Source organism: Rhamphochromis longiceps, linkage group LG14 (assembly GCF_057381845.1).
Source record: "Rhamphochromis longiceps isolate RC_006_pf linkage group LG14, R_longiceps_female_GT1.1, whole genome shotgun sequence".
In the NCBI taxonomy this organism is placed as follows: domain Eukaryota; kingdom Metazoa; phylum Chordata; class Actinopteri; order Cichliformes; family Cichlidae; genus Rhamphochromis; species Rhamphochromis longiceps.
Window position 1 is genome coordinate 40469834 of NC_140570.1, and position 27972 is coordinate 40497805.

General features: G+C 47.9%; 3 protein-coding genes across 6 annotated transcripts; 2 read left to right on the forward strand and 1 right to left on the reverse strand.

Annotated features, from left to right (window-relative positions):
* The first annotated feature begins 638 nt into the window (after window positions 1–638).
* esrrd (estrogen-related receptor delta) lies at window positions 639–6980 on the forward strand. The gene is made up of 8 exons (XM_085380450.1): window positions 639–814; window positions 1698–2016; window positions 2429–2582; window positions 3707–3823; window positions 3902–4009; window positions 4093–4254; window positions 4459–4731; window positions 5989–6980. Exons 1-8 carry the CDS (start codon window positions 765–767, stop codon window positions 6225–6227), a joined length of 1422 nt encoding a protein of 473 aa, XP_085236576.1. The 5' UTR covers window positions 639–764; the 3' UTR covers window positions 6228–6980.
* A 731-nt stretch (window positions 6981–7711) lies between these two features.
* Window positions 7712–15462, reverse strand: shkbp1 (SH3KBP1 binding protein 1). Its single transcript, XM_085379963.1, has 17 exons — window positions 15277–15462; window positions 14325–14378; window positions 13977–14022; window positions 13761–13893; window positions 13597–13677; window positions 13028–13198; window positions 12819–12909; window positions 12184–12374; window positions 11956–12071; window positions 11731–11818; window positions 11386–11502; window positions 11064–11234; window positions 10790–10945; window positions 10541–10637; window positions 9986–10170; window positions 9787–9889; window positions 7712–9594 (listed from the first exon to the last, which is right to left on the reverse strand). The coding sequence occupies exons 1-17, from the start codon at window positions 15330–15332 to the stop codon at window positions 8877–8879; spliced, it is 2574 nt and encodes an 857-aa protein (XP_085236089.1). The 5' UTR covers window positions 15333–15462; the 3' UTR covers window positions 7712–8876.
* A 19-nt stretch (window positions 15463–15481) lies between these two features.
* LOC146654766 (P2Y purinoceptor 14) lies at window positions 15482–27807 on the forward strand. Of its 4 annotated transcripts, none has more exons than XM_085379965.1 (3): window positions 15482–15623; window positions 16738–16896; window positions 26177–27807. In XM_085379965.1, exon 3 carries the CDS (start codon window positions 26179–26181, stop codon window positions 27226–27228), a length of 1050 nt encoding a protein of 349 aa, XP_085236091.1. In that variant the 5' UTR covers window positions 15482–15623; window positions 16738–16896; window positions 26177–26178; the 3' UTR covers window positions 27229–27807. The 4 variants fall into 4 exon arrangements, with proteins under 4 accessions (XP_085236091.1, XP_085236090.1, XP_085236092.1 ...); XM_085379964.1 differs by having other exon boundaries at window positions 15501–15623; window positions 16730–16896; XM_085379967.1 differs by lacking the exons at window positions 15482–15623; window positions 16738–16896 and adding exons at window positions 20860–20938; window positions 22469–22523.
* The last annotated feature ends 165 nt before the right edge of the window (window positions 27808–27972 follow it).

Consider the following 27972-nt stretch of genomic DNA (forward strand, 5'->3'; position numbering starts at 1 on the left):
AAAAGTTCTAATCTGGAAATGAAATACATGAAAAGGCTTTAAGTTGCTAAAGCAGGACCGCTGCTCGTTCTCAGCTCCACCCTTCCTTCTGTCTGCCTCAGTGCAGCGCCTCACTTCATCCTCTGTCTGAAACATGCGTCTCTTTAAAGTCCCTAAAACGGCCTCTTCCTTCTGACTGGCCAGCTTCCGGAAGCCCGCAGTGGGGCAAAAACCAGGGTCATAGCTGTACTGATTGTGTTTTGTGATGGCATGAAAGTAGGAAAAGTAGGAACATTTTCAAGGCTCCTGAACGCCTCACGGACCTTCAGGCTTCACGTGCTCTCAGCGTCTCTTTTTATTTTTATTTATTTTTACCGTCATCCAGTTTCACGAATTACAGTATGCTTGTATTTGTGTGTTGCATATTTACAGATGTAGACGCTACAGGGTGACATCAGCAGACCGGAGCTTCGGCCTCCCGTGGCCTACATCTGTCTCTGTCCAAATCAATAGAGATGATTGGTGGAAGAGGAGGAGAAGCTAACTCCCACCACGCCCTCTCAGAGAAGCAATATGCTGATTGGCTGATCCTACAGGCCCCGCCCCCTCACTCCCATCCCTTGCGATGACACAACAAACAGATAAATAACAGTGCAGACTCCTGAAAGCCTCAGATGTCCCTCTGAGACAGTCTCAGCACGTTTGTCCCACTTTTTCGTTGGACATTGAAGTATCATCAGAGACTTTTATTACTCGGGTGTTGGACGCTCCACAGCAGCTTCACGATGGAGCTGAAGGACTTCTGCGTGACGGGCGACCTGCTCAGCCCGCAGCGGTGAGTTCACGGAGCCTCGGCCTGAAACCGTCCTCAGGTCCAGATTCAAACGTTTTAGTGAAGTTAACGCGCTTTTTCTGGATGTGTGACAGTTTTCTTTGCAGCACGTTTTGAGTAGCACAGACAAATAAATCTAAAACGTTTGAAGGTACTTTTGGAAACTCTTTAAAATCTGATGCGAACACTGTGTGGCAGCGTTCCCCAAGTTTAACTCTGTTCTTTGTGCGTCTGAAAAAAACAAAAACAAACGATGCTGCTCTGTTTTTAAAATAACTCCAATTCTGTGCAAATGTGTATGACGTTTGTATATTATGTATGATGAACACGCTGTGCAGACTCACACGGTTTGTGAAATACAACCTCTGTGTTGATGTGAATATAAATAATAAGTTTTCCTGTCCTTGAACGCGACGTTGCAGCGCTGCACTCCCACACAGACTCATGTCCATGTGCACAACATCAATGATGATTTCCACTTTTACAGGCGGAGCTTTCTCTGATCAGAGAAGCACACAGACCAAACCTTATCTGAAAAGACTTGTTTTCATTATCGTAAAACACGATCTGGCATTAACAACGCGACACTTTGTACCGATGAACGCGAACAAACGTCACCTTTGCACGACTACGAGCTCAGATTTAAAGGCTCATTTTCTTGTAAAGCGCCCCCTGCTGGTCATTACACAGAATGCACGTTTAAACTCTTCGCACCAAACTTGTGAAACTTGGAATGCGTTCATGGGAAACCCAAATCTTCTGTTTTTAACCCTGCAGGTCATTAACGGCCTCACTAATGTCAGCAGTCGGCTCGAGATTTTATTTTGTGTTCTGCACATTTTGTCCTGGTTTGTATTTCATGCTCCTCTTTCTTCTTCCTCCTTAGCATCCTGGACTCCTCTTCTCCCTCCTCCTCCCCCAGAGATGAACCTCAATCTCCACCCTCCTTCCTCCACTCCTCCCCCATTGGTCCCGCCTTTCCTCTGGAAGCCACTCCCACTCTCAGCCCTTCACATGCAGAATTCTTCCTCCACAGCCCGGCTTCTTCTTCCTCCTCATCCTCCTCCTCCTCCTCACCGTACAGTCTCCTGTGCCGAGCAGCGGAGCCTGACTCCCCGACAGGATGTAGTTCCAGCGGTGGAAGTAGCGTCTTGGTGTCGGAAGCGTCGCTGTGTTTTTCTGTATCGGACTCGTTTTCAGCGCAGGTGAAGTTTCTGTTTAATCACATTTAAAAACACAAACACTCTTAAAGTCTGAACGTCCCCGGGGTCGAACTGCCAAACTTCAAATTCACGTCCGTATCCAACTGTTCCTGGAAGTTTTCTCTGGTGCCCCAAAAGTCTTAATCCAGACTAGAGTCAGAGCTGAAGGTTGGACTGAGGTACCTGCTGAGCTCACTGACATCCAAATAAAATCCTCGAACGTCACTAAAACTGGAGCTCCGCCTTCATGGAGGTGTGTTAGTACAGAAACCTCACAGCAGTCATGTGATTGGCCATTAAAAAGGCCCCAACACCACTCAAACGCAGCCCCGAGGTCCAGTCCAGGAACAGTTAGCTGAGGTCTGTGGGGACCGTCTTACTGCTCGCCACTGATGATGATGTCGTATATCTGCAGGTCAACTCGATCCTGAGGGGCGACTACATGACCTCGATGGGGGCCGTGGGGCCCAAAAGGCTGTGTCTGGTGTGCGGAGACTTCGCCTCCGGGTATCACTACGGCGTGGCGTCCTGCGAGGCCTGCAAGGCTTTCTTCAAGAGGACCATCCAAGGTGGGAGGAGCACGTTCATCATCTCCTGTATAAAGAAATAAAAACATGAGGATGAGGACGGCTGATGATATATTTATAAAATATAATTCTTACTGTTACTAGTGTAAACGATGCTGGTCGTTTATGACATCAGGCTGTTGAGTGTAAATGTGTCCAAACAGCAGCCAAATTACGCTTTTTGCACGTCTCCTGTGTGAAACCTCCAAATAGGTTTTTAACGGCACCCTTTAGAATAACGTGGTTACAAAGGACATCCTGTGAAGATCGACCCGCGATGTGAAACTGCCTTACAAAAAACACTAAAAAGGACAAACAGGGAATCCAAGTCATCAGTAGAGTCATAAATAAATAGACGCTCAGCTGGTTTCTATTAAATATCAAAGGTCTTACAGTCTGTGTGATTCATTAGCCGATCAATACAGCAGCGCTCGCTGTATCGATTAGTGTGAGAAGCCGTCGTCTCTCACATCAGCTGCTTGTTTCTCATTCCGGGCGATCGATTGGTCACGCCCGATCACTTCACTTATTGATGTGTGCAGAGAGGTCAAAGGGAGGCCACGAAGAAACTCACAGCAGAGGGTTTTAATATTACAGGGCACGATGATCCACGTTATTGATCCACGATGAGAGTTTGGGTTCATTTCTGATCACAGTCTGAGAGACTCTCACAAAGATCCTGCATTACTGCAGAGCTGTGACCACAGAATATAAAGCACCCTACAAACTGACCACTGCATTTGCAAATATGTGATGTCTCGATAAACCGAGCAGATATTTGAAGTTTACACAGCTACTGAAAATATGTTAAACGTTTATTTTGAGACACAGAAAGATTAATAAGAGTAATATTAAAACTTAGTAGCGGCCGCCATTGTTGGAAACTGGAATTGGCTGGGCCGCGCTATGAATTCTGGGATATGGTGGGCCACGAAGGACACACCCGTCCCATCCTTCAAATTCGGGGAAATGAAGGACGCATTTGAAGGAGTCGATGAATTGGGACAGCCTTCGTCGCCTGGCTGTGACGTAATCGGCCTTCAAATGCGGCCTCCGAAGTATGCAGCCTACGTTTTGGGACACAGCTACTGACACTCCTGCTTTTATTTCCTGTTGTGGTTACCTAGGTAACATCGAGTACAGCTGCCCGGTGATGAATGAGTGCGAGATCACGAAGCGGAGGAGGAAAGCCTGTCAGGCCTGCCGCTTCCAGAAATGTCTGCAGGCCGGGATGATGAGGGAGGGTACGTTACACCAAACGACCGTTAAGAGCTGGCAGGAAGTAGAACTACGTGTGTGTGAAACGCCTCTGCGTGTTGCAGGTGTCCGTCTGGACCGCGTCAGAGGGGGGCGCCAGAAGTACAAGAGGCGGGTGGAGACGGGACTGAGTTTATGCAGCAAAGCCCCGTACAGCCACCCGAGCAGCAGCAGTGAGTTCACCTTCGCTCCCTCTGAAGGCTTTCAGGTCAAACTACTCGTCCACGCCGTTTATCATCCACTTCCTGTCTTTTAGGGAACAAGGTCATTTCCCACCTGCTGCTCACAGAGCCCGCCCCTTTAGCTGCCAATCAGGACGATTCGACCAATGACAGCAGCTTGCGGATCCTGCTGATCCTGTGTGACCTCCTGAACCGGGAGCTGCTGCTTCTGATTGGCTGGGCAAAACAGATTCCAGGTACACGCTCGAGACCACCAAACAGGTCCCCAATCAAGACCACGCCCACCCTCAACCTCCACCTGGTCCCCAATCCAGACCACACCCACCCTTAACCTTTACTTGGTTATCCAGAGCACTGGAACATTATGTATAAACACAGGTAATATAATAATAATAATTATTATTATTTGTCATTTATTACTCTGCCCCGCCCACTCCCAGGCTTCTCCGGACTCTCATTGGTCGATCAGATGTCGCTTCTGCAGAGCGGCTGGATGGAGGCGCTGCTGGTGGGTGTGGCCTGGCGCTCTCAGGGCGCAGGGGGGGACGAGCTCGTGTTTGCCGGGAATCTGTGTCTGGACGAAGCTCAGTGTCGAGCCACGGGATTGGCTGACCTGTACGAGGCGCTGCGTCACCTGATAGCGAAATACAGAGCGATGAAGCTGAGCCCTGAGGAGGTGGTGACCCTGAAGGCCATGGCACTTGCCAACTCTGGTAAGAACAAGCCATTAGCACCACTGCCTGTAACCACAGTAGGACAGTACTGTGTGTCAGGGCAGAACAGGCCTGTAGGGGGCGATGTTTCCCTGCAGTTTTATAGGAGAAACAAATAATCTCGTTTTAATCTCGTCCTGATGGAGTAACCTGCTTATGCTCAGTGTTTAGGAGACACATTCTTCATGGTTTCTGTTTGACTCAAAGCGTTATGGCTGCACATGAACTCAGATATTAACACTTCCTGGCTGTCTGAGTTTCAAAATAAGAGCCTGAGATGAATGATGATTAAGTTAAACAACTCGTCTGCATCTCACAGGACAGTACTGTGGTATAAATGATGCAGGAATTCCAGCACTCTCATGTTTTACAGCTTTTACAGTTTTACACACACACACACACACACACACACACACACACACACACACACACACACACACACACACACCTGATCAATATGGCTGCTGTGTATCTGTGAGCGGGACAGCTGAGGAGCTCCAGCATGAACTCAGATATTGATTTTACCACAATAACCACTCCACTCATTGATCTTAGAGGAGTGGTTATTGATATTGATCAGACTCTGGGAGCTGAAACAGCAGTATTGATTAATCCCAGACTTGAATTAGTTTTGTGGCTCTCACTCTGTCGCAGTTCAGTGGTCAGCAGAGCGTTTAGTGGCGGCGCTGGAGGCTGCAGGCGAGGAGCAGCCGATCAATAACACTGAAGTCTGCTCAGACTCTCACTGTCTCAGCCTCAGATCAATAAACAGACTGGCAGACAGGCCTGTGGCTGCACAGCCGTCCTAAACCTGCAGATGCTCAGGCTCAGACGTGCAGACACACTCACAGCTTCTGATCAGTCGATCAGGGGAAACATATTGATTAACAAGCAGCACCCAAACGTTCCGGTCTGTGATTTAGAGACGTGAACAGGACCCAGTCTTTAAAAACTAAAGCAGTCTGACACTGCACACGTCCTCCACCATCGGATGTCGAGTTTCATGCAAACTCATCCGTAACCAGTTCAGTTTTCCTGCTAACACAAAACCAACCAATCACATGACCTCACATGATGTAGGTGAGAGACTTTTGGAGCCAGTAGTGACCATATTTAGACCAGAGCCTCAAGTGGCCATGAGAGGAACTGCACTTTGTGTTTGTAGCAGAGTGTTTTGGTCGTTTGTCCTGATACAGCTGAGCATGCTGGGTGTAATGAGCGAGGAAGCATTCTAACCTGCGTCTGTCCGTCTGTCAGACGCCGACCCGGTGGACTGCCCGGACTCGGTGCAGAGGTTTCAGGACGGGCTCCACGAGGCGCTGCAGGACTACGAGTCGTCCCGCCGGGAGCAGCACCGAGCAGGACGGCTGCTCATGACCCTCCCCCTGCTACGACAGACCGCCGACCGAGCCGTGCAGGCTTTCCTGCGGCTGCACCGCCACCGCCACGTCCCCATCCACAAACTGCTGCTGGAGATGCTCGACGCCAAGGCCTGACTGCGTCCTGTCGGCCATTTATCGGGGAGACTGTAAAATGACCCAATGCACTTGACTTTTAGCTTTCAGAGAAGTTATATTTTTGTATCATGATGTTTGTTTTTTGGCAGAAATGAGCTTCCGTATTTTTTGTTTATGGGACCGTTCCTGCTCAGTAAAGCTCATTTCTGCTCAAAGATCCAGCGTTACAGCTTTTCATCAGAAAACATTAAAGTGGAACCGTTCTACTCATTTGCAGCGTGGGTTCTGCTAGGGCAGCTTTGCATGAGTCACAGTTCAGAATAACCCTTCTTTGTCTGATACTGGGCCTCTGTCTCAAACAAGCTACTCCCTGTTTAAGGGCTACCGTCCTACTTAAATGTTTGAACGGCGAGTGGGCGGGGCCTTTATGTCTGAGATGACTACAGTAGGGATATCCTCTGTGACATCACAGACCAACATCAGAAAAAAAAAAAGTTTGAAACAGAGTGTTCGTCTCACTGAAGTCGTTATTAGAAACTTGGCTCATGTTATGAACAGGAAAGCAGAACAGAGCCACTTTAACCAATCAGCAAACACTTCTTTAAGCTCCGCCTCCTGTAGGAAAAGGTGGGCATATCTAGAGTCAGATTTAAATTTATTTTTATAAACTAAAATATTTTTGTGTGATATCCATTTTTCCACGATGATGCGATCAAACTGCGATGCTGAGTCGTCGTTTAAATGGCTGTGGATGTTTACTGTGTCAGCTGTTTGTTATAACAATAAATTAAAGCTTTTGGAATAAAATCAGGTGCTCATCTTTTATCTTCTAAAATATCTCGTCATGTCTCTAAGACATGAGTCTTTACAACACGAGCTGAGCTGTACGCACAGAGTTGGAAACCATTAAAAACATTACAGATTCCTAATGGCTGAAGATGCTGCATTCACAGGTCGTAGGAAACTAGAAATTTGTCATCCTCTGTGGAAGTCTCTCTCTAGTTTTTCACCATTTCAAACAATATACATAATATAATGATATATTATTAATAAATAATAAAATAGACATAATAAAATAACAGTTAAGTTAAACATATTTTTAAAAAAAAGAAAAAGAAAAGTAAAACATAAGAGCGAAGACCTCGTGGAGTTTGTCAATTTGTCACTGTAAAATCTTCATCTTGTAACTCAGAGACTTTATTATTCCCACAGGGAAATTCAGTCATAGCAGTGTAAATACCACAAACGTCAAGTACTCATAAAAAATGCAGTGTATGTAGCCTGAACCACGAAGCAGCTCAAAGCAAACAGAGCGACAGGCTGAAGCTAAAAGTGTGTTCAAAGCTGAGCGAACATCAGAAACTAACCCGTGTCTGAGGTCAGCTTACCCGAGGAAGACTGTGGGCAGCAGGCGGCTCTGCTTCATCACAGTAAAGGAGGAAGACGCAGTTTTCCTGTAATCACCGGTTTACTCTGAGGCTTCCTGGAAATACATTTTCCCCTTAAAAGCACCAATGCAGCAGAAAAAGGACTCCGTGCTTTGAGTGATATATTATTGTTTATTATCGATTCGGATTATTAATGCATCATCAGGATTCATAGGTAACTTACAAAATCTGAGAAACAGTAGAAAGTCGTGAAAAATAATCGCCTGACAGCCCTGAACGCACCATGAAGAAATTGGGTAACAGGTGAGCTGCACCCCTAACATTCCTGTACTGGAGTCTCCCCCTGCTGGCCATAAAGTGTACTACAGAAAACCTAAACAGTTACACCCTCTGCACTCCCAGGGAATGAGCTTCAAACGAGCTCAGACTTTAAATTTAAATTGGATTTTTGATATTTTGGTGACATGATGAGTTTGAAAACGTCCAGAGTAAACATGTAGAGTTCATAAAACCTTCAAAGGCGGTTTCAGAGACCTGAAGACCCAAACAGGGAAACGAGTCCTGATGCACACAGATTCAGTTCCCTTCAAATCGCTTCAGTTTTTTGACCCTTTAATTATTTTATTTCATCTGCAAATTAGTTTTTGTTCCAGGGAAGTTCCTGGAGATTCTGGGGAATTATCAGGTTTCCTCAAAGCAGCTGTGAGACGTTCAGGGTCGGTAAGTCAGCAAACATACAAATGAAATAAAAAGACAAAACTGTGAAGTCTGTTAGAAAAGTTAGAAAGAGTGCTGGTTAGAAAAGCTACAAACAGCTTTGTGCTCGATCACCTGAGGAGTCTCCGTTTGGGATTTCACTCTTTTAGCTCAGTTTTTGGTCTCCACCGCCTCCCGAAGGAAGCGTCCGTCTCTTCAGCTGCCAGAAGCTGAACTGTGACGTTACAGTGCGACAGGTTACTCTGATAACAGCGACGCATCAGCATGCTGACGTGGTTCAAACAAACCCAGGCTTCCTGCAGCAGCTCTGACCTGGTCTTCATCCTGTCACAACCATCCAATTCTAATTAAAAGACGCTTTTGTGCCAAAGAGGTTACTTCTCCTCGCCTTGGGGCCTTTTCTTGTTTTACCTGAAATAAAGACTGAAGGTCGATCTGCAGCCGTTATCAAAAACCACCGGAGGAGCTGATCGTATCATTTTCTTCTTCACGTCTCACCTGACAACAGCTTTTAGTCATGTTTTCAGTTTTTTCAGCCATCGTGTGTCCACCTGAACCCGAAGCTCTCAGGCAGATCAGCCAATCAGAAGCTGGTCTCATTCATATGTGGTTTGGGGCTGGTGGGCGGGCCAGAAGGGGTGGGGCTGTCGGGACCTGGGGGACTCTCGGGGGTCCCCGAGGAATCAACGGGTGACGCCGCAGTGTTGTGGCGAGGGGAGACAGATGCCTGAGAACGGGTCGGGCTCACCGCTGCGGAGGCAGGGCTCGGCGGGGAAGCGGGTGAGGTCCTGCGGTGTAATGACGAGGAGAGCGGTGACGAGGACAGCGATGATGGCGGTCCAGGTGAATGTCGAGCAGCAGGGGGTACAGTGAAGGTGGGAGGGGTCCTAAGGCCGAATTTGGCCTCCAACTCACTGCACACCGCCAGGCTCCGCCTGATGCCCTCTGACCCCGGCGGGAACCCTACGCTCACAGCCGCCTCTGAACCCTTGGCGAGCTCCTGGCAGCGCTCAACAAAGCTCCCCCTGCGCACAGACCCACATTCTTTGTCCCGGTCCAGATGCCTGAGGGGACGGGGGCTGCTGGTCTGGCTGCAGGTGGGGTAGGAGGGGCCTTGTTGCAGTCCAGGTGAAAGGCCAGCTTCTCGGGCAGGTTTAGCGAAGGGAACGGGGGGCGGAGCCTGGCGGGGGAGGCTGCCGTACAGCGACGCAGACGAACCCGAACCTCCGGCTGCACCTCGTCCTCCTCCCATAGAGCGAAGGTGCTCTGTCCTGAAGGCATCGCTGAGCTGAGAGTGAAGGCTGCAGGAACAGGAAGTGACACAAGTCAGCAACCACAGTAAGAGCATGATGTTTACGACTGCAAACGACCAATGGCATCCATCAAAGACGCGAGATTAGAAGTCATCTGTCAAAATAGAAACACCAAAGAAGAACGTGGACTCTGCACCGCATCACCCTGTGTGAATGAGGCTCAGTGGGAGGGAACTCTACCTGCAGGTGGAAGCTCGGGGCGTGCTGTCAGGTGTTCTGGTCAGAGCCAGGTCGCACTGGTCCAGCAGCTCCAGCAGCTCCTCCTCTGTGGGTCCGCCCAGTGCTGCCAAACAGCCAATGAGAACCCATGTTGATCAGCTGCTAACTAACTGCAGAGCACAAGAAGTTGTTCTTCTACATCACGAGTCTGGAGTTTTACCTCTGATGTCGACCTTGCCGGCGATCTCCATGGCGGTGGTCAGGTCCCACATCTGGATGCTGCCGTTGCTGTGGCCGCTGAACAGGTAGCGACGCGGCCGAGAGCCGATGCGGCTCGAGCCCTCGCACTCGTGGACCATGAAGGCCGTGATGGAGGTCCCATCCACCGAACGCACCTCACATACCCTGACACACACACACACGATATTTTGGTCTTAACAGACGTTTGGTTCTAAACGTTCTTTAACCTTCAGTGTCACATGATCACACATCGTGTGCTCGCGGGTTGTTCTGTTATTACGTTTACTTTCCAACATGGACGTCAATACTCTACACGCCAGTCGACAGACAGGCGGCGTGTTTCGTTACCTCCTTGTTGAACCAATGTGACGCCGAGGACAGTGTTGTTGTTTTTAATTGTGTTGTTTGTCTTTCATGCATGTACGGAACAGGAACAGCAGCTACTGTTACTGCAGGAGCGAACGGGGATCCTAAAACTAAACTGACCACACACAGTTATAACCAGGTGGGTTACAAGTGTCTACGGCTCTCCCACCTCTTCCCGTTGGAGGACAACCGGACGTAGAGTTTATCCGTGTCGGGAACGACTCTCTGGATAAACACCTGCTGATCGTCTCTCTCTCCATACGGCCCTGAAACCAACGAGACAGTGAAACGAAAGGAGATCTGAAGAAATCTGACAAAGTCAAAGTTTGATTGTCTTTGATGAATTCCATCGCTTCATTACAGAAGCAGAGCTACAGTCCTCAAACACAGCTCGGACTGCGATCGGGGTGACAGTTACCGATCTCGGTGCCGGCGCTGCAGCCTCCGTGCCCGTCCACGTCGTCCAGGCTGAGGATCTTGAAGGAGGTGAGCGGCGTGGACCCCGGCTGGGTGGAGATCATTCCTCTGAAGCGAGTCACCGTCCACGTCCGCACGTGGTTGTTATCTGCACAAACTGAAGGACGACGAAGAGGAGCTCAGAAACAACGACACCATGAACGAGCTGCAGACATCAGCTTAAGCCCTGCATTCGACACAGAACGCCAGTTTCCAAGACGAGGCGATTCTCGTACCTGAGATGAGGTGCTTTTCCGACAGCATGATCTTGGTGACGGGGCTGCGGTGGACAGAGAAGGTCTGAAAAAGCTGAGGCCCTGAGCCCACGGTCTCTGGATGCTGAACGATGACGCGAACAGTCCCCGAGCTGGTCCCGTACGCAATCTCGATCCAGTTCCCGCTGTCACCTGAGCAAACCGGGCTAAGTGTGAGACGGCTGCAGGAACATGAAAAATAAGACTTTCCCTGACTCGTCTCTAACAGACTGAGGTGAAGGAATGTGGAGAAAACTGACGCCCTGCAGTGGTTGTATTAGCAGCAGTGTCAGTGTCTCCGTACTTGTTTTGGGTGTGAGGTAGACGCTGAGAGCGGTGATGGCGTCTTCGGTCGGGTCTCTGTACAGCTCCGTCACCAGCAGGTCGTTATCCTTCATCCTCAGAGGAAACTTCTGAACATCTGACCAGCAAATAGGGACATTGTGAACAGCGGGGACTTTTTAAACATCTGTCAAGTCGTGAAGCCAAAGCCTCCCAATGAAAGCTGGTGAGAGTGGCCCGCAGCATTTACTGAACAGATTCAGGTTCTGGTTGGTAAATTAATGACCACGAGCCAACAATCTGATGAATTTATACTCGTACTGAGCAGTTTTCAGTTGATCCGACTCATCGATCTGCAGCTTCTTACCGATGTAGTAGATGGAGCCGTTATTGCAGCCCAGGATAAGGAAGGAGCCGGCGGTGTCGTAGCTGCTGATGGGAACCACATCCTGGTTCTGCAAAGGTCACAGAGAACATGTGTGAAGCAGACCGATAACCACCTGAAACAGACTTGGTCCAATCAGCTCCCTCGGCAGGTGTTCAGGCTTCAGCACTTCCACTGAAGCGACCATCTGAGAGCGTCTCCACCCACCTGCCAGTGTTTGGTGACTGCGTTCCACACCCCCACCTTCCCCGTGTGGCTGGTGGCGATGAGCTGGTTACCAACAAAGAAGAGAGCCTCAGCGGGGACATTGAGACTGAAGACGCCTGCGGGGAGGGAGAAACACGTTTGTTTTTGTTTTTGTTACTGGGAACGTTTCCCGAGCAGCTCATCAAACCTACGTCCCGATTCCCGGGAACACTGCGCAGAAACTCGTACCGATTTCATTGCCGTTGCCATCAGGGCAAATGGACCAGAGGATGATCTCCGTCACCGAGGCGACAGCCACCATCTTGTCGTTGTCTCCCAGCGACCCGCCCATCACTTTGGCGTTGAGCGCGACTCTGTCGATCATCCAGTCGAGGCGGGGAGAGGTGAAGACCTGCTGCCACCCGGTCGACTCCTTCACCCTGAGAGAGGAGGCGGGAAGGAGGAGGCAGGAGAGGGACAGCCAATCAGAAGACAGTTAGCTTACAGTGGGAGGAGCTAAAACAGCTTTTCCCCCCCACTTCTCTGACAGACTACAAACTGACGGGACGACTCAGTACGGAATAAGGATTATTGGGCTTTGGCCCGAGTATTAGCTAATCTGAGATTAACGCAAACCTCAGACTACAGTCAAATTTAAACGGGTGATAAATGACCTGCGACCTGCAGTTAAAGGTGTGTGAGAGCACGCAGCAGTGACCTGTGCGCACGTGTGTGCACGTCTCTCTAAGGAGGCTCACGGTGTTACTGAAACGGCTACAGATGCTCGGACGGAGGTGTGGATGCAGCAGGATGTGCCGATGTGTCTGAGCCGCTCCCAGTCACGTGAAAACAAATAAACAACAGAGGTCATGTGACGCGTTTACCTGTAGCAGACCACGAACTGCGCGTAGGCCACAGCGATCCAGTTATGATGGCCGCAGATGATCCGAACCATGCCGGGGTCAGATGAGTGCCCTGAACGCACACACGCACACACACGCACGCACACGCACGCACACACAATGAAACTCCCACCACGTCCCTCCGATCTTAAAAAAGTACAAAATAAAGAAGCATTATTTAACGTGCCGACCTCCTGACGTCCGATCCTCGTTCATGCCTCTTCCCAGTATCCCAGAATTCCCGAGGTTCGGAGGCATCGTGTTGCTGCGTCGGACCGGCGCTCGCTCTACAGGAACAACGCGGCCCGCCATGAACTGCGACCCGGCCACGCTGTGACGGTTCCGACGCTTCGCCGGGTGCACTGGGACGACACAGACAGAAGGAGCTGTGAATCAGGATCACGCCTCCACGTTTCAGTTAGAAACAGGACATTAATTATATTTGCATCGTTTTATGTGAGTGGTGAGCCTCCTGCGGCACATTTTATCTGAAACAGAAAAGATTTCGTTATTTTAATCATAACAACTTTTTAAGTTTGCAATGATTCGTATATAATAAATACAGACATGCTCACATTCTATGAAAATTTTACCCGATAAAGCATTTTGAAGTTTAAGATATTTAATTTCAATTTTTTTTTAAATTAGTTACATTTTTATAGAAAGCATCCTAACACCTGCATAAATTATGTGTTGTGCATTTAAACTTCCTGAAGGCCCTGTCAGGTGGGGGTCAGGTGTGCTGTGAGGACAGGTGTACCTGCAGGCGGCAGGTAACCGTTGAAAAGCACGTTTCCGCAGGACGACCGGTCCAGCTCGTCACACAGCTGCAGCTTACGCACTGTTCCAAAAACAAAGTGATGAAGAACGTTTAGCGACGTCTGCGGCTTTACGTGCTCAGCTCAGAGTGCGGTCCAGCCTCACCGAGCGGTGTGATGCCGTAGAACTCGGCCTCGTGCATGAGCATGTGCACGTTGATGGAGCGCGGGTGGAGCTCTTTGGTCCGCAGGAAGTTGAGGATGGTCGCGAACAGGGAGGGGTCCCTGTCGATGAAGATCTACAGCGAGAGAGGAGGGACAAACGCAGTTATCGCGAGGAGGAAAAGCATGCGGGGACGTGAGGAAGAGGAGCTTTACTTACAGCTCCAGTTTCATCCTTCAGAGTCGAGATCCGGCCGCTCAAAAGGCTGAAGAGAGAAAACCCCCAAAGAAACCATCAAGATGTCAGAAACCAGCAAACTCAGCTTTCCAAAATACAAGAACCAGTTCAGTCACATCTGCCTTTCATTTCACTTACACGACAATTTCATCACATCACAGACTAGCTCACGTACGCATATTAACATGCATGTTTCTGCACACATTCGACCAAATGAGCAGACTTTTAGCATGTCCAGCTCAAAATCAGCTTTTAGGGAGTGAAGTGCATGTAGTCCAGAGAAAGTAACCTAAAAGCCCCCGACAGCCAGGGTCTCCCTCTCTGACCCACCTGGAGAAAAAGGAGTCAGGGACCCAGGTGAGCGTCTGGCGGGAGGTGCTGAACCTGAAAGCAAACACACACTCGTTGACTCTCGTGTTGTCATAAAACAACAGAAATAACAGCAGTGTGAACAGCTCCCCTCTCCTCCTCCTCCTCACTGACCTTTCACTCCTTATCTGACCCTGGTGATACCTGCGCCTCGTGCACGGAGTCACAGGTGCACATTAAAGTCTAATGAGCACCGAGAAACTTTTACATCCGTTTTTACTAACGGACATGAAACTGTTGCCCTGCTGCGCTCCAGCACGCCGTGATTTCCTGCATCCGTGTCTTGGTTAAAGATCAATATTTTATCACTAAACACTGAATAAAAAACGAGCGATGAGCTTCAGTCTTTATAAACACTCCTGACTTAAACAGTCCCTCTGCCTGACTCTGACATGTTTAATAGGTGAACATGTACCTGACATCACCTGCCTTTCAACAAAAGACAAACCTGTTTTGCTAACTTTAACAGTTCCATTGTCGGACAGCATAGTTTTAATTTATTTACGTTAAACAGGCCAAATATAAACTCTTACTGAAGTAAATCTGAACTTTATTATTTATTCGTCGTTTATATGTTTAATGTGCGCAGTACAGCTAGCTTACAGCGGCTCGTTTCCTGTTTCTCTCCTCTGTGCCAGGTTCTGGTGTGAGCAAAGTTATGCTAGCTAACAATAACAAAGTGCGGGGCTGGAAAAACTCACAAAGCGCGAAACACGGACTTTATAACCGGGTTAAAAACATCTAAAGTATACTGTGCAATAGAAGGGGTTATAAAACGTGTTTAATGTCTTAGCGCAGAGATACTTTAGAGAACATTACTACACTATGATACTGGAAGCAGTCTGTCCGATAACGGATCCTCCCATGTTAGCCGCGGGAGCTAGCCGGGTTAGCAGCCACTCCTGGGTCTCACCTCTTCCCTCCGACGTTCAGGTGGATGATGTCTCCGCTCCTCGCCGTGGTGGACATCCTCTAAAGGCCCGGAGACTCCGACAATGACCGCCAAAGACACAGTTTTAATCCATTTTTCGGTGATAAACTCTGTTTCCGTTGTGCTTTAAGCCGGCTTCCGGAGGTCGGACAGAGGGGCGGGGCATAATGGCCGAGTTATGGCCTCGGTCTACCCGCGGAGAAACCCGGCCGGGAGCGCCGGATCCGGGGCACACAATGAACCAAAGCCCGGAGTCTGACTAGATCAGGACCGAAGACCAGTTCCTGGGGGAAAACAGAAGAAAACAAAACGAAGACTTGTTTTTAAAGGTAAATAAAAACAAAGTTAATTGATTAAAAACTAAAAAGAGATAAGGAATACTGGAGTATGTTTAATTTTAAAGTCAAAGCCTGCACCTCTGCATTTAGTATCTTTGTTTCTTTACAGGCAAATCAATTCAGAAAACTTTTTGGCTTTTTGAAAACTGTAAATATTATTCAATAGGACATATTATTATTATTGTTGTTGTTGTTGTTGTTGTTATGGCCTTATTTAAAATATTGTATGTAAATAAGACCGATGATCCCAAGCCCAGAGGTAAATGTCCGACAGAATGGCTGAAAAGAAAAGAAAGAAGCGGCTGCAGGGGTTCATTCAAAGTTCAGACCTCAGCAAAATATATTCAGGTGACCATCGCAAGGTCATTTTCTGATGTCAGCCTCTGATCTTTAAAGTGAAAGTGCTGCAGCTCTCCACTACTCCACTCCTTCAGTCCTGTTCACGTGACTGTAAATGAAACCGATCAGAGAAAATCTGCAGACTTCAGAATATGAAAAGAAATGAAACTAAATGAAAGTGTGGGGAATGTGCAGAGGCTCTGTAGAAGGACAGACTTCATGATGGGGATATAAATGGTAAGTGGCCTGTACTTCTATAGCGCTTTACACACCCATTCACACACTGGTGATGGCAGCTACATTGTAGCCACAGCCACCCTGGGGCGCACTGACAGAGGCGAGGCTGCCGGACACATCTTTGAAACATGTTAGTGAGCAAAAGAGTGAAATCAGAAGGAGATCTAATAGTATTTCACAAAAATCTTTTCAGGATGAAATCATGTAACAGACTTATTCTTGGAATAATTCAATGAGCAAACCAGACCAACATGTGTTGACTCCAAGTCTGCATCAGGGTCTGACAAATACAATCATTCAGGATTAAACACCAGCCCTGGGCGACAAACACCTGTGGTGAAGTATTTTAACCACTAGAGGGCGCAAACATTAAAGCGTGAGGCCCAGACAAATCCAAACTGTAACAAAACCTCAGCAGAAGTTATTAATTATATTAATATTATTATTAATTATAAAAGCGAGTCTAAGAAAAAGGTAAATTCTGAATATTCTGCTAACTGTCGTGTTTGATTTCCTCCGAGGACGGCAGGTGTCCACAGTCAGGACAGACTGACAGATTCAGAGGCTTTTGATGATACACCAGGACAAGTTCAGCGATACATGAGGAAGAGCTACGCAGGACCAGCTGAGAGATGAAGAGCATAGCCAGGCTGTTCTGTCTACTTCACCCGGTTTCCTTCTGGCAAAGGTACCCTCACTGCCATACTGAGAAAGTTTCCTCCCCCAGGCTGTTCAGCTATCTTAGTGAGGACCTTCACTGACATAATGGTTTCCTTAGCCCCTTACCCTAACCATTAAAAATTAATGCCTAACCCTAAACCATAACCTAATTGTAACCCTGACACTAAAACCACATTTTGAGCCTCAAAAAGGCTTCAAACTTGTGAGGACCGGTGAGTGTGTCCTCACAAGGGACTGTTGGTTCTCACAAGTATAGTAGAATGCAGATTTTGGTCCTCACAAAGATAGCTGGACAGGAACACACACACACACACACACTGAGTTACTTTTGCACAGCCCACTGTCATCGTTGCACTTTTCTTTTGTACTTCTGTCTGCTGTTGCACTGTTTTTGTTTTTAGCAGTTTTTGCACACTTGCACTTTCTGTGGTCCCATGTTTGTCTGTCATCTGTAGCACTGTGGTCTTGGAGGAATGTTGTCTCACTTCACTGTGCACATGGCTGGAATGACAATAAAGCCACTGGACTTTTTATCTCTCCATAATCCATCCTGTTTGTTAGGGTTAAACTAACGTGTTCAGAGTGGGATGGGCTGTTTGTCAGTGGTGGCAAGCAACGGTTGCGGCGCCCTCTATAGTAAAAGGCAGAGCCCCGTCAGCGAGCCCAGCTTAATACAAAGACATGTGAAATCATCCTAAAGCAACCTCACAGTTTCCAAGACAGCGTGAATGTGACTAAATAGTAAATGGCCTGTATTTATATAGCGCTTTAATTAGTCCCTAAGGACCCCAAAGCATTTTACACATCCAGTCATCCACACACTGGTGATGGCAGCTACATTGTAGCCACAGCCACCCTGGGGTGCACTGACAGAGGCGAGGCTGCCGGACACTGGCGCCACCGGGCCCTCTGACCACCACCAGTAGGCAACGGGTGAAGTGTCTTGCCCAAGGACACAACGACCGAGACTGTCCGAGCCGGGAATCGAACCGGCAACTTTCCGACTACAAGACGAACTGCCAACTCTTGAGCCACGATCCTCTGCTGTTAGCGGTAACCACGAGGATTTATTCACAGTCTGCTGCTGTACAGAACAAATGTAGGTTACCATACAAAAACAGATGTGAGTGAGTGTAAATGCGCGCTGAGCGCAGCGCAGCAGGGCTGCGTTCACTGGGCGCGCGTCCCTGCAGCTGTGCAGATGTTTAGTGTTGTTTCAGCTCAAATGACAGAGATGCTCCACTTCCTCCTCTCGTGTCTGATATCTTCCTCCTCCCTGCTGGATTCCTCTTCCTCCCATTCTCCTGCAGAGCGAGGCAGCGTGGGCGGACGCAGCAGGACCGAAGATGACAAAGAAACAAACTGCTGGACCGGTCAACAGAAAATCCCCCAGAAATGTTTGTGTACACGTCGGCACATGAGCGCCGCTGTCACGATAACTATTCTTCACTGTATCCACAGCTCTGCCTACAAAGGTGCCTTGATGAGCATCATTTAGAAAGGACTTTGATCAGGTTCAACTTTTTTCATTTTGCAGAAAGTCTAAAAGATGTTGTATTAATCAAAGATGCATCTCCACGTTCATCGATGGCATACAGAGAATCAATGTGTGGAAGAAAGAACTGCTTCAAACACGTGATTTGGTATGAATGTAACACAAAGGAACAGTTTTTATACTTTGAATGTTGTGTTTGGGCAGTGGCACAGTGTGGTTTGGATCTTGTGTTAAATCTCGGTGAAAATCGTGACTGAAGTTACAAAGCATCTCACCCAAACACCATGTACTGTAGTTATGACGGTCGACACTCAGCGGTCGGCCCAGTCCAGTCTACGGCACGCTCCCCAGCTTTCATAGACAATCCTTTGAAAGTACGACTGCAGCAACATGCTACTGATGAACGCAATCACAAAGACGAGTACAGGTTTTCCTTAGCAACAGGTGGTTTCCAGGAGTCACTAACTGGTCTGGAGACCTTTGACCTGGACTCCAGCAGTACATCACCCACTCGCAGCCTGGTTTTGGGCCTTATTCTCTTGATCCCACCCGTAACCATAATTGTCACCAACCAAAGCTGTGGACGAGTTAAAGTCACGTGGTCAACATGCAAAACTGCAAATTGCACAGGGGCAGCTCACCCTGCTGTGCAGAGCTGCATCCAGTCAGAAGATTAAGACAGCGTGCAGTAAAGATGAAGCGCCTGCTAATTAAAAACCACACCCTAAAAACACGGGTTAAAATCCTAAAACGACTTCCTGTGGGTGATACGAGTGGATGGATGAACTTTAGCATTACTGCACCTGATGCACAATAAACCCAAAGAACGATTTGAAGTGGACGGCGAGGTGCAGGAGGAGCCCCCATCATAGTGGAACAAAGGAAGAGAGGGAGAGATCTAAAAGGCTAAAATTGGAAAACGCTGGAGCTAAAAAAAAAGATGCAGTGAGAACATCTGCCCAGAAATAGTCTGAAACACATCCTGTTATCTGCTCAGAGCGACAGGTGAACAGTGCAGGACAAAACTCTGCACTCGGGTTTCTGCCGCCATGTCCTGTTTGGCCATCTTTGAATTTGAGGTTCTGATACATGTAAAGCAGCTGTTTCATATTTCACATCTTCACTAATTTCATGCAAACCAACAGACCCGGAATTACTCCGGGCCTCTGAGGGAAGTGAAAAACAAGCTTCAATTAAAGAACCAACAGTTACAAGAACAAAGGAAACAGAATGAAGAGGCTGAGACGAGCAAAAATAACGTAGGGTGCAGGCTGGGAGGGGGGCAAAGGTCTAAAGCTCAACAGGAAGAAGGTTAGAAGCTTACAAGAAATGCAAACTTGGAACGAGAAGTGTTTACAGAAGGGATTCACCCGAAAACAAGGACGTGCACAACAGTGACAACAGAATGAAGCTGGCAGGAAGCAAAGTCGGGACAGAAAACTGTGAAACTGTCAGTTTAAAACATGACAGGAAAAAACTAAAATCCCTGCAGATTAAAAAAGTTCAGATGAACCTGAGAAGCAAACTTTCAGCTCATGCTGGCTTCGTGTCGGCTCAGGTCTTTCTAAGGCAAATGTTTAAACCACAAATCAAAGAGGCAAAAGAATAAAGTCGCACTAACTGCTCGCTTCTAATCGGCCAATCGCGTGGCAGCGCCTCAGTGCACTCAGGCACGTAGATGCATTTTTTGGACACTCGTGGCATGTGAAGAGTTCTGGTTTTAAATCTTGTCACAGTTCAGAGACGGCACTGTGAAGGAGTTGCTCTCATGACACATCGAGCGATGCCATTGGTCAGCCAATCCAGCCACATCACATTTTTGGATGGTTGCTTAGAGCAGGTAGTCGAGTACTCGGTACCAGGTACCTGCACCTGTGGAAACCCTGAGAGTCGAGTACGCACTGATGGAAAAGGGCAGTGTGAGACAACCCCAACAGGAGTGGGTTTACAGCTGCAGGCCGCTGACCTTTTCCTTCCTCGTCTTTGGCAGCATGAGGTCACGACACTGTGTTTGGGTCTAATACCAGCAGGTTGCACCTCCGACTGTCACCGACGCCCTGACGCTGTACCAGCTGCTGCAGTGAAACGGACTCGCCTGCTGCATCGGTTTTTCTCTGTAGAGTTCAAACGACGGGGCATCCTTTCATTCCTAACGCATTACCCAGTCCACACCAGCGCACATATCAGCACCATATTCACAGGTGATTAGAAACATCTGCTAACATCCAGCTGTGACGCAGCAAACACATCAGATTTTGCATTTGTGGAGTATTTGTCATGCAGAGGCCTCAGCAGTGTGTTGTAACATGCAACGGTCGGAGCAGGGTTATCATGTTTGCATAGACGTGTTAGTCAGACACAGAGGAGGAGGGCTCCTCTACGGGGGGAGGGGGGTTAGAGAGAGAGAGAGAGAGGAAGTGGAGTCCACTGCAGACTATAACAGCTCAGACTCAGCTGTCAGCAGCACTTCAGCTTCCCATTCACAGAGCAGGAAAGCAGACCACAGGTGAAGGCAACATCTGTATGGGAGCCTGAGCAACATCTGGAGTTTATGGTGAGAGAACCATCTGATGCACCTTTAAGCTGATGACAGAGCTGTGTTATTGGGTCAGTCTGTGATTAATGTAAGAGAGGTGTAGCTGTAGAGGCGTGATGCGTGTGGAGGCAGCGTGGTGGACCTCGGCTCACCGAGGCTCCGGAGCCCGAAGAAGCAGTAAAACCTGCCGGAGGCTCAAACAAACTGTTTCGGGATAAATCCGTCACAGGGGAAGAATGCTCCACCACGCTGCTCTCTGCTCACTCAGCTGCTTCATGTGACTTTGTTCTGCGTTCAGAGCGCTTCTTACTTATAAAACTTTGTGGATGTTGTAAAGGTTATTTTTCTGTTGAGTGAAGGAAACATTAACACACGATCTGACCTTTCAGCTGCAAACCTGAGTGAGGCAACTCTGACATTTAGATAACATTAGCTCACATCGGTGCGGGCCAACTTATTACACGCACAGAAAACACTCAAAACTTTTTTTCTTTAAATATCTCAGAGGAAGGAAGGAAGGAAGGAAGGAAGGGAGATTAGAAGTGATCAAACATCAGAAGAGCTCAGAAAGTTTTAGAAAACTGAAAAAGCGCATCACCATCAGATGAGGACGTTTGTCGGTAATCTCCTCAGCTGATGGGATATTTGTCACGAGTGTGAACAGCAGATGTAAACGCCACGCTGTGGTGATGCGTTGCTCCCAGCTGCTGTAAGAAAGAGCGAAGTGTGAGGGCAGAAGCTGCGCTCTCCTGCAGCATGCATGGATGAAACAAACACACGGAGAGCAGGATGTTCAAAAGAGCTCAAAGGTGCAAATGAATCAGATGAACTCAACAGTTTTGCTCTAAACGAGCGGCTGCAGAAAGATTTTCAGCAGCCAACTGTAACCTCGGTTGTGGTTTCCACATTAATATAAGTGTGCCAGCTGTTGCTCGCTTATACCTGCACAGGCTGGCGGCATGTGCTGTTTTATTAATGTCGTTTCATCCAGCAGGTTTCTGTTTGGTTTACTGATTCAAGAATGTGGAAACATGTCACGTAATGTCAACAGTATGAGAAAACGAGCCCAAAAACAAACACAAACAAGCTCATAAACACGCACAAACACACGTCAGGATGTAACGGCGCACGAACGCAGGAGCCCGAGCGTGAGGACAGATTCTGCTGCAGGACGCGCAGCTTACAGAAATATAACAGTCAGAGCTGCAAGGAAAAACACTTCTGTGACATGATTGAGGCTGACTTCATGTTTTACTCAGAAATCCTTCAGTTGTGTTTTGTGTCAGTTTGATCTTTTATTTCTGACCACAGAGTCAAAAACAGGGTTTGTACTGACGCTGCAGAGGAAGAGCCGCTGGTTTGTGGTCGAGCTGCACTGAAGATTCAGATGAAGTGATGTGGTCATGTTTTCATGCTAAACCAAAGGGTTCTTTTTCTTAACCTACATGTGTGTGTGTGTGTGTGTGTGTGTGTGTGTGTGTGTGTGTGTGTGTGTGTGTGTGTGTGTGTGTGTGTGTGTGTGGGTGCGTTCACATGCATGCTGAGAAGTGGAAAAAACAGCGACCAAAGAAATGACAGCAACAAACCATCCACACCGCCAAAGGTATCAAAAAAACCACAGAGGGTTAATGTGTGGATTCATTTCTTCTCACATCCCCAAACTCGTGAGGATGTGCCGACAAATCTATCCATACTGGTTACATACTGGTTACATACTGGTTACATACTGGTCCTGGTCAGTTATCAGAGCCCAGATTAGCAGAATATCTGGTTTTGTTGTGCTTGTAGTTTTTTCTGGTTTACTCTGTGCTGGGTCGCCTGTTTCCCCTCCTTCCTTCAGCTTGTTGTTAGTTTGTTTCTGGTTTTCACTTTGATCTGTTGCAGCTGACGCATTTAAGTTTGATTTAACGAGTTTAAAGTGCTAAAAATAAAGCTGTGGCCAGCAAGTAGCAACAACTACCCACAGTCTGTAATATTTTTATATTCTACATAGATCTGCTCTGTGAAAGTCTCTCACTGGAGTAGGTGTCACACAATTGGTCGGTTTGGTGCAGGAAAAGAGTGAAAGTCTGACTCGGAGAGCCTGGATAAACAGAGGCCGCTGATAACCACCGTCAGCATAGCTGCTGTCTCTGCCTTTGGTCGACTGGGCTAACACAGAGGCAGCCTGGCTGCGTCTGTCCTGCTCTGCAAGCTGGTACCTAATGTCCTTTAATGCACATATTAAACACATATGTAAGACTGCTTTCTTCCATTTGTGCAACATCTCTAAAGTTAGAAATATCCTGTCTCAGAGTGACGCTGAAAAACTAGTTCATGCATTTATTACTTCCAGGCTGGACGACTGTAATTCATTATTATCAGGAAGTCCTAAAAACTCCCTGAAAAGCCTTCAGCTAATCCAAAATGCTGCTTTGGATTCAGGAGACAGAGACTATCTCTACTCTTAAGATTAAGTTTTTAACTTCCCCCTTTGGTAAATCTTATCCTTAGACCTGGATTAGGTGACCTTAGGTGGCCTCAGTGTGGTCTTCTGCTGCTGAAGCCCACCTGCCTCATGGTTTAACATGCTGTGTGCTTTGGTCCAGCAGTCAGTCCACAGTGGATAAAGAAACAGCCTGATACAGAAACCTTTTTCACCTGGGTGGGTGAGGTGAATTTCTATTTGTAATAACAGCATTGATGTAGTCCTGTCACAGGAGGCCCGGAGTGATGTGCTTGGCCTCGTCTGCACCAATCAAAGTCACTGACACTGAAACCTTCACTGTTTGTGCCCGACAAACACTGTGTGGTTCAGACCATCCAGGAAATGGATGCTCTTGTTTTACTGAGTATGAGTGTTTTACTATCGAGTCAGAACGAATGGGGTCTGCTGGTCTGATTCGTGAGAGCTTCAGTTTCAAAGAAGTGAGTTTGTTTCCATAACTGAGTCACAGCAAACAAACAAATGCTCAGGAATGACATCGGGGAGCTGGATGAGACTCGTTTACTTAACAAATGATTCCTGTGAATGTTTACAGCCTTCACACAATGGCTGGAGTTATAAGCAAACTTCCCTTTAAGTCTCATAAACATGAAATATCAGTGAAGGTCCTGCACCACGTCCTGTGCCTGTCAAAGGTAAAAGCAGAAGCTTTGCAGCTGTTATTGCATAGTCAGCATCCTCTCAGTGTGTATGATCAGATACTACAGATGCAAACTTTGGGAACTTGTATCCCAAAAGAATGCAGAGTCCACGAAGTCCAGGACGCAGGTCCAGGAACCAGGCTTAGCTAACGTCTCTGAGCTGAGCTCTGGTGTTACAGTGGACATGACACACACATGTTTAAAGGCTAATTTGCCTCCTGCTCTAAAAAACGGTCTTATTTAAGTCCGTCTGTGAAGCTGACGTCTTCAGAGTTTGTAGCGCCATCTTGTGCCACTACAGTGCTGTCATGTGGTTGGTTGGTTGCCACTAACAGACTTACATTAGCTTATGTTAGCTAACTAGTGATAGAATCAATGATGCAGTGGAAAACAAGGAAACTAAACTAAAAGCAGTCTAAGGGGTACTTTTGCGCTGCCCGTGGCAGCAGAAGTGGGTTTGATCCTAAACTGTCCACACCCGTCAGCAGTAAGTGGTTCTCCACCCATCGCTAGCTGCACTGAAACAGGAAAATCCACCTGTTAGCTGTTTGTGTTTGTAGCGCACTTTATGGATGTGGAGGAGAGTCAAGTGCACCGCTGGTTTACCAAGCTCGAGTCCAGCACGCCTTAGGTTTGCTTGGGGTTGCAGACGAACAGTGCAGGCAGCTGGCAGAGCAGATGTTCACAAGATGTAATCGGCATTATTTTAAGCAATGTTAAAGTCTTAGCCCTGCAACTAGGGCTGGGTATCGTCACTGATTTCTAGAATCGATTCGATTCACAAGGTCCCGAATCGATTCAATCCACGATTCGATTCTAATTGAATCGGGGAAATTTTGCCTCAGACAGTCAGAAATATTATAATTATAAAAGAGTGGATGGATGGTTAAAGTCTAATTTAACATGAAGTTATATCAGGGTAAAGTCTGGGGAATCCTGGTATCGGCGCTCCGTTGATAGTGGATTCCTTTCCCGGGTTTATTTTTGAACTCAGAGTTTGTTGAGCCTGCTTCCTGGAGTGATGTGATATCAAAAAAACTTTGTTTGTTCTTGTTCTCTGAAAAGACCCTCGTAAGGGTCGATAATATAACACGTTGGTGCATTTAGTCGACATGATCGTCCCCTGTGGCTCGCTCTGAGCTGCAGCAAACAAAGGAACAGGCCATTTATTGGTGGCTCTGGCACAGGAAGTAAACATCCTCGTTCTAAAGCTGTGGGCATTCAGTGGCTTTATGAGACAATCAGCAATGTGGAGATGGTAGGAAAAGAGGAACAGCACACTGCAGGGACACGCCACACGCTGCCTGATCAGGAGTTTAGCTGCTTCCCTGAAATGGAAACTGCTGTCTGATCCTTCTTCATATCGGCTCTTCTGATCCACAGTGGAAGTGTCCATCTCCACACAGGATTTCTTATTCACTAACAGCTTCTGTTGACTGGTGTAGGTGCACAAGAAACCAAATAGTGTTTCAGGTGGAATTAAAGCCAGCAGGTTGTGTGGTTAGTGCAGGAATGACCACTAGCAGAAATCTGAGGTTAAAAATAACTTTACTAGCACGGGAACACGCGATGCAGCCGGTGCTGTCCTGTCAAACCCGACCGTAAGTGTTTTCACAGCGCAGATGAAGGACGAGAGCGCTGCGTGTTGGACTGGGATGAATCAGGATCGGAGGGAAGTGCGTGAAGAGCAGGACAAAGGAAGCGTCCGTGAAACCTTGTTTGTGCACGTGCCCAGTGTAAACAGAGCAGCTCACTGCATGAACACAAAAGGTTTTTTCAGCCGAGCAGCACAGAAACAACGTAACACTGAACATGGGTTAAAGCACAAATGCAGATTCAGGCCTTCAGCGGTCGTTACTTTGTGCTCTGTCATAACACCATGACGCCGCTGTGGTGGTGCATGCAGACAGTCTGCAGCTCTGTCAGTGGAAACCAAACACTGACCACAGAGAGTCTGTCCACCTCCTCCAAGTGACGATTACGTTTATCACTCATTTCAAAGAGAATGATTCTGCAGGTGGAGCCACAGAGCGTCACCTCTGTCACTGATTTCTCCCGTTTTATTAATGCCAATGAAAAATGTTTCCTGTAATCGTCCTAAAGCTCGTACTGTGTTCTTCGTGTTTGCAGGGATGGCTCACAACAACTCCACCAGCCTACTGTCCAACCAGACGGCAGACTTCAACAGCGTCTTCACCCTGAAGATCCTGCCCCTGCTCTACTTTGTGATCTTTCTGGTGGGTTCGCTTCTGAATGGCGGAGCCGCCTGTATCTTCTTCAGAGTGCCCGCCGACTCTGGGCTGGTGGTCTACCTGAAGAACATGGTGGTGGCCGACCTCCTCATGCTGTGCACCTACCCGTTCAGGATCGTGGCTCAGCTGGAACTCGGCGGCTGGTACATCCACGTGATCGTCTGCCGCTACAGCGCTGTGATCTTCTACTGCTCCATGTACATGGGGATCCTCTTCATGGGCTTAATTAGCCTCGAGCGCTACGTCAAGATTGTCCGAACCTCCCCCTCCTCCATCACCACCACCTCCTGCAGGACAAGAGTAGCCAGGATCTTTTCCCTGCACCACCTGCAGAACCCCAAGTGTGCCCGGGTGTTGGCCGTCCTCTCTTGGACCCTCCTCACCGTTTTCCTCATGCCCAACAGCTTGCTGACGAGCAAGGAAGCCAACGAGGAAAACGCCCGCAAGTGCATGGATCTGAAGACGGCGCTGGGCAAAGAGTGGCACCGGGTGTCCTCGATCTTCAGCGTCTCAATGTTCTGGGTGACTCTGGCGGTCCTCGCCTTCTGCTATGCCTCCATCTCCCGCCGCATCTACCAGTCGTACCGCCGGGTTCGCTGCGATAACAGCGACGTCTGCCGCAAGTCCAACCGGAGCATCTTCAGCATCCTGGTGGTGTTCTTCATCTGCTTCGTGCCGTACCACGTCTGCCGCATCCCCTACACGCTGAGCCAGATGCCGGAGTCGAGCTTCAGCCGGTACGCCCGCTTCCTGCTGCTGCAGGTGAAAGAGGGGACGCTCTTCCTGTCAGCACTCAATGTCTGCCTCGACCCCATCATCTACTTCCTCATGTGCCGAACCTTCAGAGAATCGCTGCTGAGAAAAGTGTCGCGGCGAGAGAGGAGGAGGAGGAGGTCCCTGACCACGGCGCAGAGTCTGAGCAACATTTAGAAGGCGAGGAGGGGAGACAAGGCAAATAAGGCAGCGGCAAGGAGAGGAGAAGACCCCTGAGGAGACGTGAGGAGACGCAAAACCTAAATGTTGAAGCTGAAATCATGTATTTTTTTTATTTGCTGTAATAAAATTGCTCTCTTCTGTTTGTTTCTCGGTCTGATAGAAAAGTGTGTAAATCAGGAGTTGTATGTGTAAAATAGAAAGAGACATGAATGTATATTTTTATCCCTTTATGTGTACATAAGAGAAGTATTCAGAGCTTCAGTTCTTGGTTTTATTTATTGTTCTGACCAAAAGCAGGACAGAGAGGACAGGGAAGGTCAGCGAGGAAGAGGAAGTGTTGACGTGGAAGTGAAACTGAACTGTGATGAGTGGGCATCAAACCTGCAGCATTAAAGTCCGTTCATGCAGAATCTGCTGATTTGCTCACGAGTCGCCTCTTTTTAGAAGCTCGTGTCAAACCGCAGGACGAGCAGCAATCTGACTGTGATGTCATAGTGTTCCTGCTGTCAGAGTCATTACAACTGCTTTATGACGTCTGTATTTTAAATAAAGCTTTTCTTTCTTCTAAAATAACTCCTATTTAGTCATGTTTTCAATCTCTGCTCACTGCAGCTGATGCCTCTCTGCTGCCATCAGGTGGTCATATCTGTCATTACATGTTTGTTTGCAGGTACACGAGGAGCAGCAGAGTGGGATAAAAAATATTAATAACTATTTTGCTGACATTTTAAAATCCCT